The sequence below is a fragment of the Metopolophium dirhodum genome, chromosome 9, assembly GCF_019925205.1.
Source record: "Metopolophium dirhodum isolate CAU chromosome 9, ASM1992520v1, whole genome shotgun sequence".
Classification (NCBI taxonomy): Eukaryota; Metazoa; Arthropoda; class Insecta; order Hemiptera; family Aphididae; genus Metopolophium; species Metopolophium dirhodum.
In genome coordinates, this window is record NC_083568.1 from 16,659,913 (window position 1) to 16,679,508 (window position 19,596).

At 32.1% G+C, this 19,596-nt stretch overlaps 1 protein-coding gene across 2 annotated transcripts; it reads left to right on the forward strand.

Annotated features, from left to right (window-relative positions):
• The first annotated feature begins 9,649 nt into the window (after nucleotides 1-9,649).
• LOC132952080 (uncharacterized) lies at nucleotides 9,650-16,528 on the forward strand. Of its 2 annotated transcripts, XM_061024218.1 has the most exons (4): nucleotides 9,650-9,859; nucleotides 10,035-10,185; nucleotides 11,056-11,702; nucleotides 15,355-16,528. In XM_061024218.1, exons 2-4 carry the CDS (start codon nucleotides 10,166-10,168, stop codon nucleotides 15,870-15,872), a joined length of 1,185 nt encoding a protein of 394 aa, XP_060880201.1. In that variant the 5' UTR covers nucleotides 9,650-9,859; nucleotides 10,035-10,165; the 3' UTR covers nucleotides 15,873-16,528. The 2 variants fall into 2 exon arrangements, with proteins under 2 accessions (XP_060880201.1, XP_060880202.1); XM_061024219.1 differs by lacking the exon at nucleotides 10,035-10,185.
• The last annotated feature ends 3,068 nt before the right edge of the window (nucleotides 16,529-19,596 follow it).

Below are 19,596 nucleotides of genomic sequence, written 5' to 3' on the forward strand. Positions count from 1 at the left end.
TATAATACATCGTGTAAAGCTTCCATAGGTCAAATTTATAAACCAGTCTGAAGTATACAATTATGGATGACATTATTATAAAGACATTTTTAAGGAAAGCGCGTTAATGTTGGAAAAGTTAAGGTCACGAGAGGAAAATAGGTAAGTAGGTTCTAAGTTATATAAGAACTATCACGTGTAAATAATATAGAGGGCCAATTAATGAGTAGATGTTTAAGTTCACGTGTGTGGTGTGTTACCTCCCCATTTAGGTTGGTTTGGTTATCCATGTTATGTTATCCATGTCATTAAAATCAGTGGTGTGGTGAACGGTAATTTCAGAGGCATTTGCCTCTGAGATTTTTCTTAAATAGAGGGGTGGGTGTTAGCCGGTGGGTCCCCTAGTAAATATAATATGATATACTCAATAGGTAGTCAATAACGATCTGAAATATAATTAGTTATATTACACTAATACATTATTATGCATTAGGACTTGGGATATTTGTAACTCGCCTCTGGAAAATGATTAGTTCGCCACGCCACTGATTATAATAAATGTGCATAGGTTAAACTGGTTTAAATCAACCATCTAAAATTAAATGTTCATAGTTTTTAATCCAATTTCTAAGCTGATGATAATTGATTCTAACATTAAAAACGAGAAGTAAAATTGAGGTTTTAGAGAATTATATTATATATTAATAACAGTTTGTACACCATTTTAATATCAATTCGTAGATACTGTAAAATGTAATGTGTTTAATACGTGTCAAGCATACTAAATACTCCATGTGAATAACATTTTTTTTTGACATCAAATTTCAAATATATCTTCATCGCGTTCTTATGAATTATTTATGTACCTATAATCACAGACGAAAACTCCAGTTCTTAAATCAGCATTGTAATGATGTATGTAATTTATGTTTAATAATACACTAATTTCGTAATAATAAATTAATATGTAGGTAGTAGGTCTACTGATAAAAGCTATAATTATTGAATATGTGATTATTGCCGTTTTAATGGATGGTGCTGGAGAGACGTTCGTAAATATTAATTTCTCTGGATACAACATATTTAGGTTATTTTAACATTTTAAGTGCATATTAAAATTTAACTTTTAACTAATGCTAATAATTGAAAATCTAATTGTATTATATACAGTATGTCCATGAAAACTGAGTACACTCTATTACTTAGTTACCTAATAGGTAATATAGTATATTACTCAGTATATTACATCCTAAACATATTTTAGAATTCTGTCTGCGGGAAATTAATGATGTAATATAGTCTAGTTTCATGCGCTGCAAATATAATTCAAAAATACGTATAGAGTATCTAGTAATATGGGTAGTTGAATTATAGAGTGTACTCTGTTTTTGAGACACACGGTGTGTATAATTAAAATCAATTTTAGCAACATTCTAAACGGTATTGTCAACGCACTGTCATTTAAAACACCTAAGCCTACAAACTATAGGTAATGTAAACAACCTATAATATAATGTTTGACAAAAGAAAATTTCCTACCGACTTTATGCAGTAATAACATTTTGTGTAAATTACTAAATATGTACCTACGTAGAAACGGGCTAAGATAATACATATAGATGAAAACCGGTCTTGAAAACAACCAGTTTGGCTTCGAAATTCCTCGTCGATTTTTGAGTGAAAATGTTCACATATATAATAAGTAGGTAATGATATTATTTTATGTTATATATCTATAGTTGTATACATTACTTTCGATACATATATTATTAAAATCGTCTTTTTGTAGTGTGCCATCGCCGTAGTGTTGAAAATCTACATTTCCGCAACAAATTGAGCGCAATAAATTAACTTAATGTTTAAATAAGATAACGTAGGTACATAGGCGTAAAAGATGCGTATTATTTATATGTACGTTGTTGTTAACTTATATAGGCGTTCAAGCGTAACATGATAATAATAATTATATATAACATTATTGTTGTTGATACGGTTGATTAGATACAGAGCACGTATTTTATTCCTGCAAAAGATTCTACAAATCTAACCACAGATGGTTATGGTTATACAATTATGATTCGCATACGATCGGTACGATAGGTATTTACCGCTGTGAATCATTTCTAACGCGTTTATTTTTGGAGTCCACCACGAATTAATTGCATTCTTCCATTTCTCGAAGCTTTCAACTTTAAAATATAGGTCACTGTTTTAAAATCGATTAATTCACCGAAGTGGTTCTCAACGTGTTTTTAATTCGTGTCACCCTTATTTACCGCGAGTAGCTGATAGTGCTCCTACTACCAACAAATTGGTAAACGGTCATTCTGTATGATCCATATTGTAGAACGTGGACAGTTTGTATTATTATGTTATACATTACAATATATTATGTTAGTTGTAAATAGAAGTATAAGTATAATATTATAATATAATGTTATAAAGTTTAAAGGGATTTCAATATTATTTTAAAATTTTAATATTATAATATTATAAAAAAATTAATTTAAAATGCATTTTAATGATAAACTCAAAAGATAATTTGATTAATTTCGACCTAACCGTTGGGAAATATATTTATCTTTATAATATTATTTAATCGAACGTGTCCTGACTGAATGAATGAATGATCAACGTAAAGCTAGGATACAAACTTGACATTTTCATAGTACTTTCGTACTGTCGTGTAGAGCTATACTAAGAAAGGATTTTCCAAAATTTACATTTTAAAAAGTGCTTACACAAGGATTTGTGAAATTAGTATATTTTGTTTATAAATAGCTGCCATTGGTTATTCAGTCAGATGAAGTAAAAGCATGCATCAAATCGTCGCGTTTATGGCCTCGAATAAAGAAATCATATCTTAAAACAAATATGAGAGTTTATTTGTAGAGAATATACATAGCATAATATTTTCTATAAATAAACGTTGTTTCCTATAGACTCAAAAACTAGGCGACTGATTTTGACGAAAAAGTCATGTATTATACTTGGAGATATCAGAAATGTTTGAGTAGTTTGAACCACGTTCGAAAATATACCAAGAGCCATACAATATATCTAAACTGAGGTACTTACACTAAAAACGAGATACGCCGATATAACGCCATATATTATACTTGTTCATTTTTTCCCGAGTGAAGTCGGGTTATACAGATAATATTATTTATTAATTAAATTATATTATATAATTCATGACTTGCCTAGTTCAAATATAAATTAAATTAGGAGAATTAAATACATATACAAAAACATTCATGAAAGGATTTTTCTGTCGGGTAATAGTATAATATAAAAGCATATAACTATTAAGTACCTATGTATACTGAAAATATAATTTATAGTAAAAAAAATAATAATTTTACAAAACAGCATTATTATTTCGGTCATATTAAAATTCTTAGATCCTTGTTCGCGTTAGGTTTAATATCCTAATACCTACACTATAGTCACAGACCAAATTCAAGATAATTTGTTTGTGTATTTGTGACGATAAGTGATAACTTATACGAGGTTATACAATAATTAATAGATTATTGATAATATATTCCAGTACATGTATAGTGTATACCTAGTATGTATGTAATACAGCTCTCCTAACTGGGCTTGCGATAGCCAATAATACCCAGACATTGACAATCATTCGATTCCGACTTTTTGGTGTACTGTAAAAACACTATTCAGACAGTTGTAGGTTTGTGTGTGAAATGCATCGCTTCGAAATATACTTGGACGTTCAAAAATAATTAAAATTACTGATATGAATATGTTTATCGTTCGAGTTGAATCGCTTTCAGCAGCGACACCGATACCGATATCACGCTGGCACTTAGGTTTATTGTTGTGGAATTGCTTTTGATTCTAACCTCCCGGGGTTTTGTTGCTGAACAATAAATTAGTGGCTCTGAGGATTCGGTGGACTGAGAAAAAAGGTAAATTAATTTTTATGATATGCATATTGATATTATGATTTCAAAATTATATTAAGTTTTCGTAGGATGATGTTAATTATTTTTTAGATTTATATATTTTTATATTTGGCTTTATAATGTGTTTGTTATTTTTTATTTTAAGAGAGCGGTGTCCTCGGCGTCCTTTAGACATAGCAAATTGTTGTTCACTAGTTTCAATAGTGTGCTGTTAGCTTTGATACTAAAGTGAATCGACCTATTATACAACTTTTAGGTAAGAACACTATCTGTGCTTAAGCGTTGCTGATTTTTCGAAATTATAATTTTCAAGTAAAATAATAGAGGTATGTGAAATATCGAAAATTAAAAATGCTCATATCTCGCTTGAAAATTAAAATATCGAATAAAATAAATGTCAACAATCAAGTACTGATAATGTTATTATTTAAAAAATTGATAATATGTCAAATCACTCTAATATGAAAAATAACAGCACACTATTGAAACTAATGAACGAAAATTTGTTATGTCGTACGTGTATAAGACGGAGACAGCAAATCTATGGGTAGGTTCTTCATAACCTTATAATATATATAGACACCACAAGTACCTAGTCAAAATAATGTTTCAATTTTCAATTTCAGTATTTTTGTGGTGGTAAAGTGAATCTAGTTGGAAAATTTAAAATTCTCAATACTTTTTAAATGCGCAAGGAAAAACAAAAAAAAAAATTAACAAAAAACTGGAAATTTCACGAAAATTAGTTTTCAGATTTTGTTTTTATGATATAACTCAAAAACGAACAACCGTATAATTACTTACAATGCTTACCAAATGTTTATATTATAATTTTATATATTAAACCCTGAAATTTAAAAAATATTTTGACTTTTTTTGAATTATTTATAGGCATATTTTTGTATGTTCTTCAAATGTCAATAAAACAATTTTTGAATATATTTTTTGTATTATTTAGGTAATAAAAACCTCGTCAGCCGTAGCCATTGGTCTTTGAAAATTGAATACAATGTTCCTCGTAAGGTGTTGGTGTTCATATACTATTTACAATATCAAAAATACATAATCATAAGATTTTTTTATACGTGTATAAACTTAGAATCATTATACATATAGGTACTTAGAAATTAATTTAAAATTTAGATAAAATTAGATATTTAAACGAAGAATAACAATTTTAGTTATTTTGTTGTAATTTAAAAATATTATTCATGAGGATTTGAAACATTTACAGTTTGTTATTATACTTTAAACACACAATGATATTTCAAAATGCTATGTTTTAGACAAAATGTAATGTAACCTACGTATTTCTATAAAAGTAAAATAAATTACTTTAATGCAATCGATAATATCATAAAATATACTCATTAATATATTTTTAGGCCGTCTTTGCTCAGAGTCTTTTTTGGTATACCTACAACGGCTTTATATTATTGAATTTAAATTTAACACGTTATCCATTACACTGTCACAGTGACCCACTCGACATCTACTGTAACTTTTTTTTAAGAATTGCGGCTTTTTCAATTTTTCATTTCTTCATGACACCTTTTACATAATGTCGAATATTGAATAAATGCTTCATAATGAAATACAAATTGATATATATATATATGCTATATGCATTAACATGTTTAGTAACGTCCTATTAACTATAAATAATTATACAATTACAACAATTTACTGGAAAAATTAGTGAGAAGGCATTTAAAAGGATCCCTCCTCAAAGTCCGTATGAAATAATCGATGAACATGTATATAACACGAAACGCGTATAACAGTCTGAGCACTGAGCATCATAGCTGATATTTTGCCTATAATGTTATATGATAATGTATCGTGCTCGACTTTTCACACCAGTCGTTCGCGGTTTCCCGGCGAATCGAGTGGCGGCGCGGCGTATCGTTATTGCCGAATCATAATATTGATAATATTACCACTGATAATAATCAATGATATTACCGATATTACATATTATTATTATTCTAATAAATTCATCGCCGCGCGACCCGGATGCCGGTCAGCCCGGCCCGTCGAAGAAAGTCCGGTGCGTCACCGTCGGAGCATAATAACATAACGTGTGCGTATGGCAATAAACTATGTTTGTTCGGATTATGAAATACTACGGGTTTTTTTCTCCTTTCCAGAAGCGTGTGTACGACCCAGCGAGGTCGCAAGCGACGCGGTCGGACGACGGTTGTAAAACATTATAATATTTTATCGACATCTTGCCGTAATCGAGAGCGCGTGCAGCCGCACTGGAATATCCGAAAAACAACAGTGACTCAGCGGGTACAACGTACTATGTTTATTATGTGGTGGGCGTCATAATAATATAATATTATGTAACACCACAACGTTCGTGTTATGTAATCCAAGGAAGACCAGAGCTCTGCAGCAGTTCCCGGTATCCCGGACCGCAGGGTTATAAATTATAATATTATATTATTATCAACAAGATAGGTACTAATATTGTATATTGTAGAGACTTTCACGGCGGCGTGGGCGGCTTATCTAGTGCCGACGGTGTAATAATAACGTGACGTCTCATCCCGGCACGACCGATCTGGTTCCGAGGTTAAGCGAAGACGATTTAGTGCCTATAACTAAATGACTGCAGATGCACTATGTAGTTATTACTATACAGCCGAGAGCGGATCGTTTAGGGTTTCACGTACCTAAACATATAATAATAGGTTAACCTGGCTGACTGGAAATATAATATGCTGCAGATTGACGAAAAAATGTGGACGATCAAAGAATATTTTTAGAAAAACATCCATTTTATCAAATATTAGAACACATTATTTTGGCTATACGATATAAGGCATATACTCGTCGAAGACATAGAACAAAATATTATAACTAATACAATATACAAGTTGATTCACATAGCATGCATGTTCACTTCAATTTTTTTCTTTAATAATGAATTTATTCAAACTCTGATTTTTGAAATTTTTAATTATACTCCAAATACTTTTTTCTTCGACCATCTTAAGAAGTGTCCTGTAACGATACAAACTTCCGTTTTTCAAATGATAACCCCCCCACCCCCTTGTTTAATCTAAATTATTCAGTGGATAATTTTTTGAAACATTTGATATAGGTTCCAAGTTAGGGTAAGTTTGCAAATTCAAGGTTAGTTATTTTTTTAAGTACTTTTTATGAATATTAGAACAGCAATTATGCTAAAAATATCTTCTTAAACATTATGATGATTATATAAAATTAATATAGGAGTTTAATTTTAAGACTTTTAAGTGTTTAAAATAACTTACAATTTAAAAGCGTCAACTTGCCCAGTCCTTGGGTAAATTGACATTTATATTGGGTAAGTTGTATAATACATTTAACTACACATAATTAATGCAAATATTTTATTAACGTTTAATACACTTTAATAACTTTTAAAAATAAATTATACTTTGTATAATTTATAAAAAAATATGTGGGTAAGTTAGTATACCCGTACTACACGTATTTTGTGTTTTGATTAATAACTCATAAAAAAAACAAATGTAAATCAAATAAACATCATATTAAATGATAACTCAGAATATGTGTTATTCAATTTATCTGTTAAATATATTTTGATTTTACATACTGCTTACTGTTAATCGTTATGGCAATAATTTAAGATATTACATTGGCTTTATCTCTTATAAAAATAATTTGAAAATTGAGAAATTAAATGTTACTAATTTCATTAAGTTAATTTTATAAAATTATTGAGTATCGGCATTATAGTTATTTTGATATTATCAATTCATCATCTTATTCAACAAGTCAACTTTACCTGAGTTTCCATACTTTGATGAACATTTGAATGAGTAGTTTCTCAGTTATTTTATTGCATATACTAAGAATAATAAATTATAGTTCTTAAAAATGTCTTTACAAAAATATACATTTTTAAATTATCATAGCATGTAGCCTCTATAATTTCTTATATTACCCTTTATCATGGGCCTATAACTATTATTACCTTTGATGCTTAGTACACAAAGTTTAAAAACTCAAAAACAACTCGTTGGTATTTTGATCTTAATAAATAATAAGTCATAGTTTTTAAAAAAATTATCCACTGAATTATTTACAGTAGAAAATAGGGCTCTCATTTGAAAAATAGAAGATAGTATCGCCACAGGACGCTGCTTAAGTAGTATAAATAATCTGAATAAGTTCATCAATAAAGAAAAAAATGCATGGTAAATCGCCCTGTATATAATTTTGTGCCAAAATAAGTGTGACATAGTCGCCAATATAAAATTACTTAATATGTGACACAAGTGCCAAAAATATTATAAAAAAATCCAATATCAATATTGTGCCAATATTAATATTTCATAATTTAAATAATATAAATAGCGTAAGTACACAGTTATAAAATTTGTATGGAAAAATCTCATAATATTATATTAAGCCACTAAGAAAATCATTTTTTATAAATTGCTTCCAACTACAGTACCTACTATTAAACGTCTATAATCAACATTAAGAAAGATTACAAATAATACAAACTTAATAATATATTAAAACTATAAACTTATAATACATTTGTGTATTAAGATTGTACGTTATGAAACGGTACAGTTCTAAACAGAATATCTGAATTAAAACACCAATTATGTACCTATCTGTGATTTTGGCTCTTATTTACGATTTCTATTACTTATTTCCTTCTATTCTTGTTCCGGAGCTTTTTCAACCGGCTCCGATTATTTCGGGGATGTGTGAATATTTAGCGTATATTTTTAATTTAATTATTTTGTCGGTTTGGATTTTAAGTGTTTGGATAATGTATTGCGTACTTTTGAAAAACTAACTTTTTAGTTAGTCATTTGCTTGTCACCTAACTCTAATTGTGAATGCATTTTGACCACGATTACAATAACATACCTAGCTGTATAATTAATAATCTTGTGTTTTGAACTAGGTAAAAAGTTTGTTGTAATCTCAACTGTAGGTAAGCATAATATTACGATATTGTAGGTACTGCGTTTTAGCATTCCGATTTATATTGTACCTGTAATCTGTATAACGGTATACATTTAGTTGTTTTATATTTTCATTTTATTTTTTGAAGTGCCCATATTTTATTAAACAATTGGCATATTATTTAACATAAATACATTATTTACCGGTTTTTAATATAGAATATTGAGATAAATAAATAATATGTTCTAAGGTTATGTTCACATAATATTTTTAAATCATAACCATTGTCTAAAAATCCACTATGTCTGATGGGCTTATATTACTATATTAAAAATCATCATTATACCATTATACGCGTGTTGTATATAATATTTATTTGTTTATATATTTATTGAAATATATTGTCACGGGAAGATGCCCAATTACGGAATGAAATAACAGTGAATAAACGATACACAATTTGACAATAATAAATATAATATTACTACCTATAATGGCTAAAAATTAAAATTAAATAACAATAAATCCAGATCAGAATATAATATATACTTTCCACGATGCAGGCTTTGTACAAGTTACAGTGCATAATAATAATAATAATAAAAATAAAAAAAATTATAATAATAACATGGCAGTTATGTTTTTGTTCGTTTAAGATTTTTGAGACTTGAGTGCGATTACATAATACCATTTTATACGACACACTCACATGTTATTATTATTATTATAGACGTCGATTCGGAGGAGGAGTCGATGTGGTGTTACGTGCGCGCTCTGTATATATATCACAGACGGCGGACTACCGACCGGCAGACGGTTAGTGACATCCAAACGGTCAACGGACGAGGTTCAACTCCGACGAGCGTGTTCGATGTGTTTACGTCTCAAACCTTACTGAATAATAATAATAATCATTCGTCCACCGTGGAATAACAGTACCGCATAGGTACACAAACCGCAACCGGCTGAGCAACGATCAAAATCAACAGACACGTCGTCACTAACAGGTATGCGAGTTGGAATTCAGTACTTATAATACGATATATTTGCATATTTCCTACGCATAGGTACCCACCTAATAGTATTATACCGTAACGTGCACAGTTGACGAACCGTTTTTCACACGTTTGTATTGTTCTGCGTCGAAATTTAGTCGACAGATAATAATATGTAATATTACAGACGAAAAATATACATCCATCTACTGATCATACAAACACGACATTCATGACAAACGACCGTCGCAAGACAAATTTTAACGCCGGTTTAGTTTGATACATTTCTATTAAACCGTGTACTTACATTGTTTTCGAATGGTAAAACGCTGTCAAAGGTATGTCAAGCTTTTTTTACAAGCATAATACTATATCAGACGTCAAACTTTTTTTTACTCTCATAACTATAATATTCTTTTGGTTTTATTTTTACAATTTATTATAAAATCTCTTCTGCTCGAAATATTACGAACTAACCAACTTTTATTCTTCTTAATTTTGAGCCGACAACAATGGAGGCTATCTGCTTAACCATTACTATACTCCACTATACCTTCACATAACATAACCTAACCTAACCTAACATGGTTTTGTAACATTACAAACGGGACAATCAGCGTTTACTATACACAGCGCGCTCTATGCACTGCCCAAGTTACGACTGAACTCTACAGAAGTTCAAGCCACGTTAAACACCGTGCGTTCAAATCTCTCGAAGCTGAACTCGACAACTGCCGTTCTGCAAAAGCGTATACTTATCATAACCTACAGTGCATTGCAGACAGGCGACAATAGTTTGAAAGATTGAATCTATACGACTAAACTATGATATTATGATTATTTTATGTTAAACGAAAACACGATATCGATCAACTACTATTCGTTAGCATGTACTCATATGATAAGTATCATCAGTCATCACTGATTGTAACAGAAGTATATCATGACTAAAATATTATATAAAAGGTACTGTTAATTTATTGATTTTCATATCAATAAATTTCATTCTGGATTAAAATTAAGTGTGATAAAAACTTGATTCAAGACCTTTGAAAATAACCAATATAATAGTATTAGTATTTGAAAGGGTAGGTAAAAAAGATAAAAACTTGATTTTCTATTATAAAATTTGTTTTTATGATATATTTTTGGCAAATATTATTTACATTTACAGTCCCGTGTATGACATTAATTTTATGTATTTGCAGAGGCGATAGCGACAACAGCACAAGAGCTGCGATGGAGACGAGCCACGGCCGAACGATGCGCTCGTTGGCTGTACTGATGTTCGTGTTGGCATCGGCCACGTGCCAGCAGACCATGTCATTTCCAGACGGCGAAGGCAAAAGCGGCGCCGGCATCCCGGACAACGGGACGGCGGCGGGCGCCGGTCCCGGGAACAGGAGCGGCAAGAACCTGTTCAACTGGTTGGGTAGTTTTTCGGACGAGGGCGCCGACCCGTACCTGTCGTCGGCCAACGGAGCGTGTCTGCAGGGTGACATGGCCGAGTGTTTCAAGGCCCGCGCCCTGTCCGGCCTGGGCGACTTCTTCGTCCGGGACGCGTACCGGCTGAACGAGAACGTGCGAGTGGTACGCCTGAGAGACGAAGACGACGACGGCGGCCGTCACGCGTCCAGGGCGTTCGAATTCTCTTCGGAACAGCGGCCCGAGGACACCGAATGGGACAGGCTGGTGAAGTTCGCCACGCGCAAGGCCGAGCGGTTCCTGCGATCGGCCGCCGTCGAGGTGCACGTGCCCGACGAGCTGACGGAGGGTGGCCGGTACTCTCCGAGGTTCATCGACGAGATATCCTCCGAGCTGGACACGCTCGAGGACAAGAAGGCCAGCGTCATAAGTGAGTACTTGAATATTTATATTTTTTTCAAATCGCGTATTCAATGGGGTAGCTTGAGATACTGTGTTTTTTATACAAATCGCTTTACAGTTTGTAAATCGTAAAGAATAAATCAAAAACCGTTCTCGTTTTTGATTTTGGTATGCATATTGAAAGCGATTAATCCGATTCGTATAAAAATGACGTGACCGACATCTACCGACAAGTCGAATTTCGTTATCGTTCGCGAACTGTTCGTGTCCAGCGTCGAAGTGATCAACAATTCACGCGGGCCGCGAGACCAAAACCGGAAGTGATACCTTGCCGTGTCGGAACAAATTTAACATTAAGTCAAGCGGTAGCACGATAAACGGTTATAATAATAAAATATTTCAGCTAATTTTCTGGACCAGAACAACCGTGGTGTAGGCTCATTAACTAACATAATAACAATAAGTGTAATATAATGATACGAAACCGTACACCGAATGTTGCAATGTTCGGCCCACGTGCTTCACGTGCGCGCGTGTAACACTTAATCGCTACGAGTGTGGTGACTTCAATAATTCACGACGTCCGGTGACGTATCCGTCGTAAAATTGTTGTACCGCTGTACTCGTTATCCGCACTTCGTTTCATATTATTTACTTAAATATAATCAAAATCGGTAGGGAGGGGGGAGGGGAAGGGTTGTTAATTTTCAAAAAAAATTATACTCCATCACAATATTTCGCCGTTTATCGTATGAGTCGAATACGATTTTAATGATCATCGTTGTAACAATAGTGTTATAATAATTAGATATCCGTAAATGTGTTATATTTATGTGGCTATACTTGTTATATAATATTAGTAAATGCATAACCTGACTTCGTCGGGAAAAAATTAACAAACATCGGTATTAGTGTATCTCAGTTCACGGGCAAAACGCCAATAAATAGCATCGGTTTACCTCATTTTGTTCGACTAATTTGACCGTCAGTGTGCTCACTTGGTATATTTTTGAACGTGGTTACATACCCTAACTTGACGTACTCTACGAATTACATCTGATATATATTTTATAATTTTTAAAAGTCACCAGACTTGACCAAAAAATTGATTTTCAATACGAAGCGGCGTCTGGTATTGAGATTAGATTATCAATAGTTTTGATTACACTATTTACAATTTATAGGAATCCTTAAAGTTTAAACATGTTCTCGGCCGGCAGTCTCTCGTTAAACGATAAATGTCAGTAACTTCCCCATCGATTTCTAAAATTACAGTTGTTATTTTAATATCGCAAATTGTATTTTTAGTATGTCACACTCTAGACGTTTTTATTTGATTTTTCACAGACGCGCGTTTGGTTTGTCGTAAGTTTACGGTTCGGTCGGTATAATCGTCAACCAATAGACTGTCCTGCACGTGCACACAATAATCAACGCACAATCGCGCACGTATTATGCATTCGGAAGATATAATGTGTGTACGATGCACTTTCTCCCCAAACAATCCATCCTGCAGAGTGGCCTATGAACAATATTTCGCCTTAATTCTCTTATCGATACCTAGGCTTTTCTATCTCGTGAAAAACATCAGGAATTTGTAAACTATTATTTTTTTAACGTTTAAGTATGCACTGTTGTTCTGCATTCTTCAATGACAATTATCAATCTTTGTTATTCATAACAAATGAGCATTTATTTCCAATACATGTCACTTGAAATATCGCCTGGTTATCGATAAAAAAAATAAATCCCTCTGTCTTCAGAGCGTATAATATCATTTCCGATTTCACATTAATGTTGTTATTCGGGCTCCAAGGAACTGGTTATAATAATATGGAAACGAAAAAACAAATCGTTCATGTACGCAGTACACAGCTGTTATCATGTGGGTATAAACCATGAGAGGTCACTACTCTTCGCTTTCGAACGTTCCGACAATCGGGCCACGTTACGATGATAGTAATATTGTTACTATGAAGTAATTTATTGAACTCGTTGAAAATAAACCGCCAAAAAACGGGCGATATGTATTATTTTTGTTTTCCATTCGCGTATAAAGACGTTTGTCGTATACATATTCAATACTAATATTATTACCATAGTATTGTAAATTTTAATATATTATGTATATTGCATTACTACAATAGTATTAATAATCACTTGGACACTACCGCCGATCATTAATGCTGTCGGCGCACCAGGAAATTGGCATCGCCGATATCATAGTTCGTCGGCATTCGTTCATCGGCTGCGGTACACTTTCTAAATTTTTGCACTCGGCGAAATGTATACACCCGCATAATACAAAAGCGGACCCAGACAAATGTGTAACCCACAATATTCGCGGATCGCAAGTATTATACTATATATCATTATATATTATACGGCTGTGGGTCGCGGGCGACGCACGGGACCAGCTGTGCTGTATATAATGTGTGCGGACTTCCGCCTCTCGCGGTCGTAAAATATTATAATATTATTGTGTTGATCGTCGTCACGATTCCGGGTCGGGGTTTGACGCAAAATACATTTTATAGTAATATATTACGTCAACACGGCGCACTTCCTCGTCGTGTTTTTTGTGACACTCGCAATGGCGTAATGACCTATATACATACATACAAAGAAAAAAATATGACGCCCACGATTATATTACGACGACGACGACGGACCCGACGAAAACGAAAGCATGCACAAAAGGTTCGACTTTTCAGCAGTGAATGGTCGCTAATATAATATGGGTAATCGCGGCGAGAAACGCGCTCGGACCGATTTATTTATTTTTACCTTCGTCGTTTTCCCGAAACCGAAAGCGACATTACGACGTTAGGCATGCTTATTAGTAAGTAGTATACAATATTATTATTATGCAGATATTGTCTCCATTGTACGGTCGTACGACTGACTTGTCCACCTCGATTATGTTATTCAAATGTTAACAGTTACGTCGTGACGGCTACAGCTGCAATGCGTTCCGATCGTGTGTATAATGATATTATTATTATTATTATTATGGTGCCTATTGAGACGAATATAATGGATTACGAGTACTTATCGTTGACTTTATAACATACGTTATTATGATAATGTGAATGTACACTGTTATATATTATGTAAAAAGTGTTTCACTCATAATTAATTGAAAAAACCGATTATTATTTTATTATTATTAGTTACGAGGATTCTATATTTTTAACTCGTTAATATTCCGAAACATATTTCAGTTTTTATTTTTAAATTGAAAGTCATTAACTTTTAATAATATTGTATGTTATTATAGAGAACTAAGTTAGTTTTAAAAAACTACTTCATTTTATTTGAAAGCCATACAAATTTTGTTTTCATGTTTACAATACTATTATGATAACACGGCGTTTTGGGTAGGCTATTCAGCTACATCATTGCCGTGGATTTAATTTTCCGATATATTATATTCTTTGAGTTAAAATTATCTTAATATAATATCATGGAAATATTAGACACGGCACTTACTATAATATGTATGATTATATTATATTATAATATGAGTCCCAGATTTGTTTTAAATTATAATTTTAAGTTAACTCTATGGTCGCATTAAGAGATAAAACAAACAAATAATTATGTTAATAAAATAAAACTATAAGCTTTGAAGATTCTGGCATTATCAAATAATAATCATAACTATTTTCGTGTTTCAGCTAAGAAGAAAGTAAAGAAGCTACTGATCCCCCTGCTGATCGTGCTTAAGCTGTTCAAACTGAAACTCCTGCTTTTCCTGCCGCTCATTCTGGGTCTGGCATCGTTCAAGAAGGTGCTTGGCTTCCTGGCACTGGTCGTTCCCGGTCTCATTGGGTTCTTCAAACTGTGCAAGCCTGACCTCCAGCACAACTACGGCACGTTCGGGCACAGCAGCTACTATCACAGGCCGTCCAACGGCGGTGGACCTCTGCCCCAGTCTGGACCCGTGTACTCGCCGTACCGCGAACATCAGGAACCGCAGTACCACCGTGAACACTTAGAACAACCACAGTACCACCGTGAACATCCGGTAGATCCACAACAGTACCTGTACGAGTCAGCCGACGCGCAGCCGTACAACAGCCGGCCAGCCCGGAACCAGCAGGACGCCAAGGTACCGTCTTCCGGTTCAGTCGCGTTTAAGGAAGAGGCCAACGACATGGCGTACAACGGTTACAACAGGCAGCAGCGGCGATAAAACCATACAAATATAATTGTATCCATGGCCACCGCAGCGGACACCGTCCTCGTTATCGCGGGATATCCATATTCCATATGTACATAGATCACTCGATCCCCGCAAACCACTTCACGGTCGCACCATCTATCTGTATCTCGTCAACTCGTCACTCTGTACACACGCAAATCTACAACTCTCCTCTGCTGTGTAAAAACATAATATTATTATAAATTGTACGATGCCTCGATATCGTGAAATTTATTATATTACGCCCACTAGCCATTACGATTCGTCGGGAAATTTTGAATTTTGCAACTGTATATTTTTATCATCGCGTGTACAGGCTCGATTTACTATTTTTACTACGATTCGATTTGCGTCGAGACGTGTTTTAGAAGTCGTGCGCGATTTCGATATGCAATACCTATACGCGTAGTTCCTCGTAATCGCGACGAGATAAATATATTTCATCGTCTGCTGTGACAGTCGTGGTATATCATATCAACTATAATAATTAGTATAATTAAGACATTATTATTATTATTATTATAAGCCTTAATATTATTTTTTTTATATATTTTTGCGCAGTGTGACAAAAGTGGGTGATATTTTATATAATTTAATTAGATTTTGTATTTTATTGTAAATATATATATATATTTTTTAAACTGTAATTATGTAAACATAATATATTTTCACTACCACAAAACCCCACTGATTCAAGTATAATAATAATAATAACTAATAATAATATTATGTAATGCAGCACACGTCATAGTGTCAACTATATGCTATTATAAAGTATAAACGATATAAACATACTACATGTTTATATATTTTATAGTCTTATTAATGGAGTTTGAACTAGAATGGTGTTACTGAGATACCAACGCTAAATGTAATTTAGTACCTACAGTAAATCTACTTGTATTTAGTTTATAAAATCGATGATGACAATTTGAAAAAAAATTCTTTATTCGTTACGATTTAATTGAATGTCGAATGAATTTCTGGTTATATATGTTTATTTAGCTTCCCCTATACATACTTTAATATTAAAAATTAGTAAAAATGTAGCAAACAGTTAGAAAATTGGTTTTAAAAGTGGCCAAATTGCTTCAAGATATTATACATTTTTAGAAATATAATAATCCAAAGTTGTAACCCTAATAGTTTTTTTTTTTAAGTCGCAGTTTGATATCAGATATCAAGCCTTTTTTTTATCCCATCACAAAAAAGTCAAACTTAAAACACCTACTGCTTTAAATTAATTCTACTGTTGTTTGGTATATTATTATTTAATACATAAACAATCATAATATTACCTATAAATAAATTCTAAACGAATCTTTGACTACAATGCTTAATTTTGTACATAGCTGATGTCTTATATAATATTAACTTTTCAAATACGCTTTTTCTGCAAAATTCTGACCCGGTTAGGTTTTTAATTAATTTTAAAAAGGACATTGTTTCAATCGACAATACCTAGTAAAAGTTTAATATTTAGTCAAATTACAACTATAAAATATTATACCATCGAAAATGGTGATCGTACCTTTCAGTGGACAGGTACTCATTATTTAGATATATTATATTATAATATGACTGGACTTTGTTTTGTCAAAGTTCGATCGTAGAATATGCCATGAGGATTAAAACTATTTTACATATTTATGGGTGTCACTCTCGCCAACTAATACTTGAAGTTTTTTTTTTTCGTCGTGAATCACAGGTATTGCAATACACTTCGATCGGAGCTGGTGAATAATCTTCCACGACCGTTAATAAGCATTATAAGCATTATAAAAATTGTAAATGCTTATTATTGTTATTTCGTGCACCTAGCCGTGCGCCATCTCATATTATTCATTATTATGAAGTTTTTATTATTTCTATGCTAAAATTATTATTCTCTACCTTGTTAAATATAAAACCACGTTTTTTACCCTGAAACTTTTTCTTATTGTTATTTAATTATTACTTAAAGTGTCACCTTAAATCCCTTATTATTAATATTAATTTATGATAAATCTGTATTGTTCATTCGCTAATGCGTGTATCAAAGCCTACGAGTTCCACCGACCTAAATCTTCAGATTTCCACGTGGTGTGTCCCCCTCAATTTATAGGTGGTTTTTGGGTCCACAAAAAAACCAAAAATCTCACAAGTTACACTAAAAAAAAAAAAAATCGAATTTGTCAAAAATTGGTATTGCTTCTCTCTGAGTTTAAAATGGCAAGAATCAAAGCCCACATAATAATTATACTGTCTGTATTATATTGATTATAATTTACTAGTTGGATAATTAATATAAATAACATTATAAATGCTACGTTTTCTTCTAAAAATGATTTATTACAAAACTTGTATTTAGTATTGTTTTGTTTTTAATTAGGTTACACTAAGTGGTCATTAGTATGATAAATAATCCCCCAACATCCAACCACACAGCACCCACCCACCAAATTGTGTATGTGTTGCTGAAGCAACTAATGGACTATAGGATCGCTGACACTGCTGGTCGTAGTATAATAGTTGATATATATTTTATGTTTTAAAACTCGCACTATTACGTGTGTAATCTGTATGTGACACGTTCAGTAAAACAACCGGAAAATGCTCTATTGAATTATGACGTTACATCACTTACTTGTTGCATTATAAAAACCATTAATGTCTGCCAATAATCAATTTCTTCAAAATGTAATTTTATTATAATTGTTATTTTTTTTTGTTTCATTCACAGGTATTATATTAATTCAAGACTTGTGTACTGAAATGTGTAATGAAAAGTCAAATTATATTTTTATAAGTGTGAAGTTTTTACATCATTAGATATTTCTTATTTGATTGTAAATTAACGAAAAACCGTAAATATTTTAATTTTACACCATATTGTGTTTATCTTATAATTTCCTATACTTTTAAACTGTTATGAGCTGCTTACGGATATTATCAACTTACAATTTTTTCAGTTTTTTTTTCTTTAAAAATCAATACAACAATACAATTATATTCGTCGAGTCGAAGAGCTGGAAAATTCAATATGATTCCCCTCACATATTGATGCAATATATGTTTAAAAATATTTAAAATACATCCACAATATTTTTTTATTATAATCATTTTAGATTCAAATTTCAACAAAATTTATCAAATTGAATACAAATTATTTTTTAGTTAAAAATTTATGAAATGTTCAAATTGTTTAGCTAAGGATAAAAAATTTAAAAGAAGGTTGCACGTAAGTAGTTCATACTGTAACCAGAAAATCTAGAAAATATAAAATCACAGTTTTTTTTATAGTTATTTGAATTTCAATTTTCGTACGAAATTATATATTGTTATAAGTTGAACGAAAAAGATCGAGTTTTGTGTCATAAGTTAAAAATATTATTCGTGAGTTCTTGAAATTTCTAAAGTATATTATTAGACACAAATAATATTAATTCAACATACCGGCTAACCGTATTAATAATAACAATATATAAATATAATATATAATATTTTAACGGTGATTCATGATAGTGATGAGCCTGATAGTGGGCTCAGAACCAAAAGGTGCTAAATCAATTTTTTCGAAAATCCACATTTTGATAGACACAGGTTAATGATAAATAATTCTCTAATGATCAATTCTCTATAAACTAAGCTCACAGCCAACCTTGTAAGTTCATTATTTACACTAGTAAATGTTAATATTTTAATGCCCATTTGGTATTTAATAATAGATTTGATA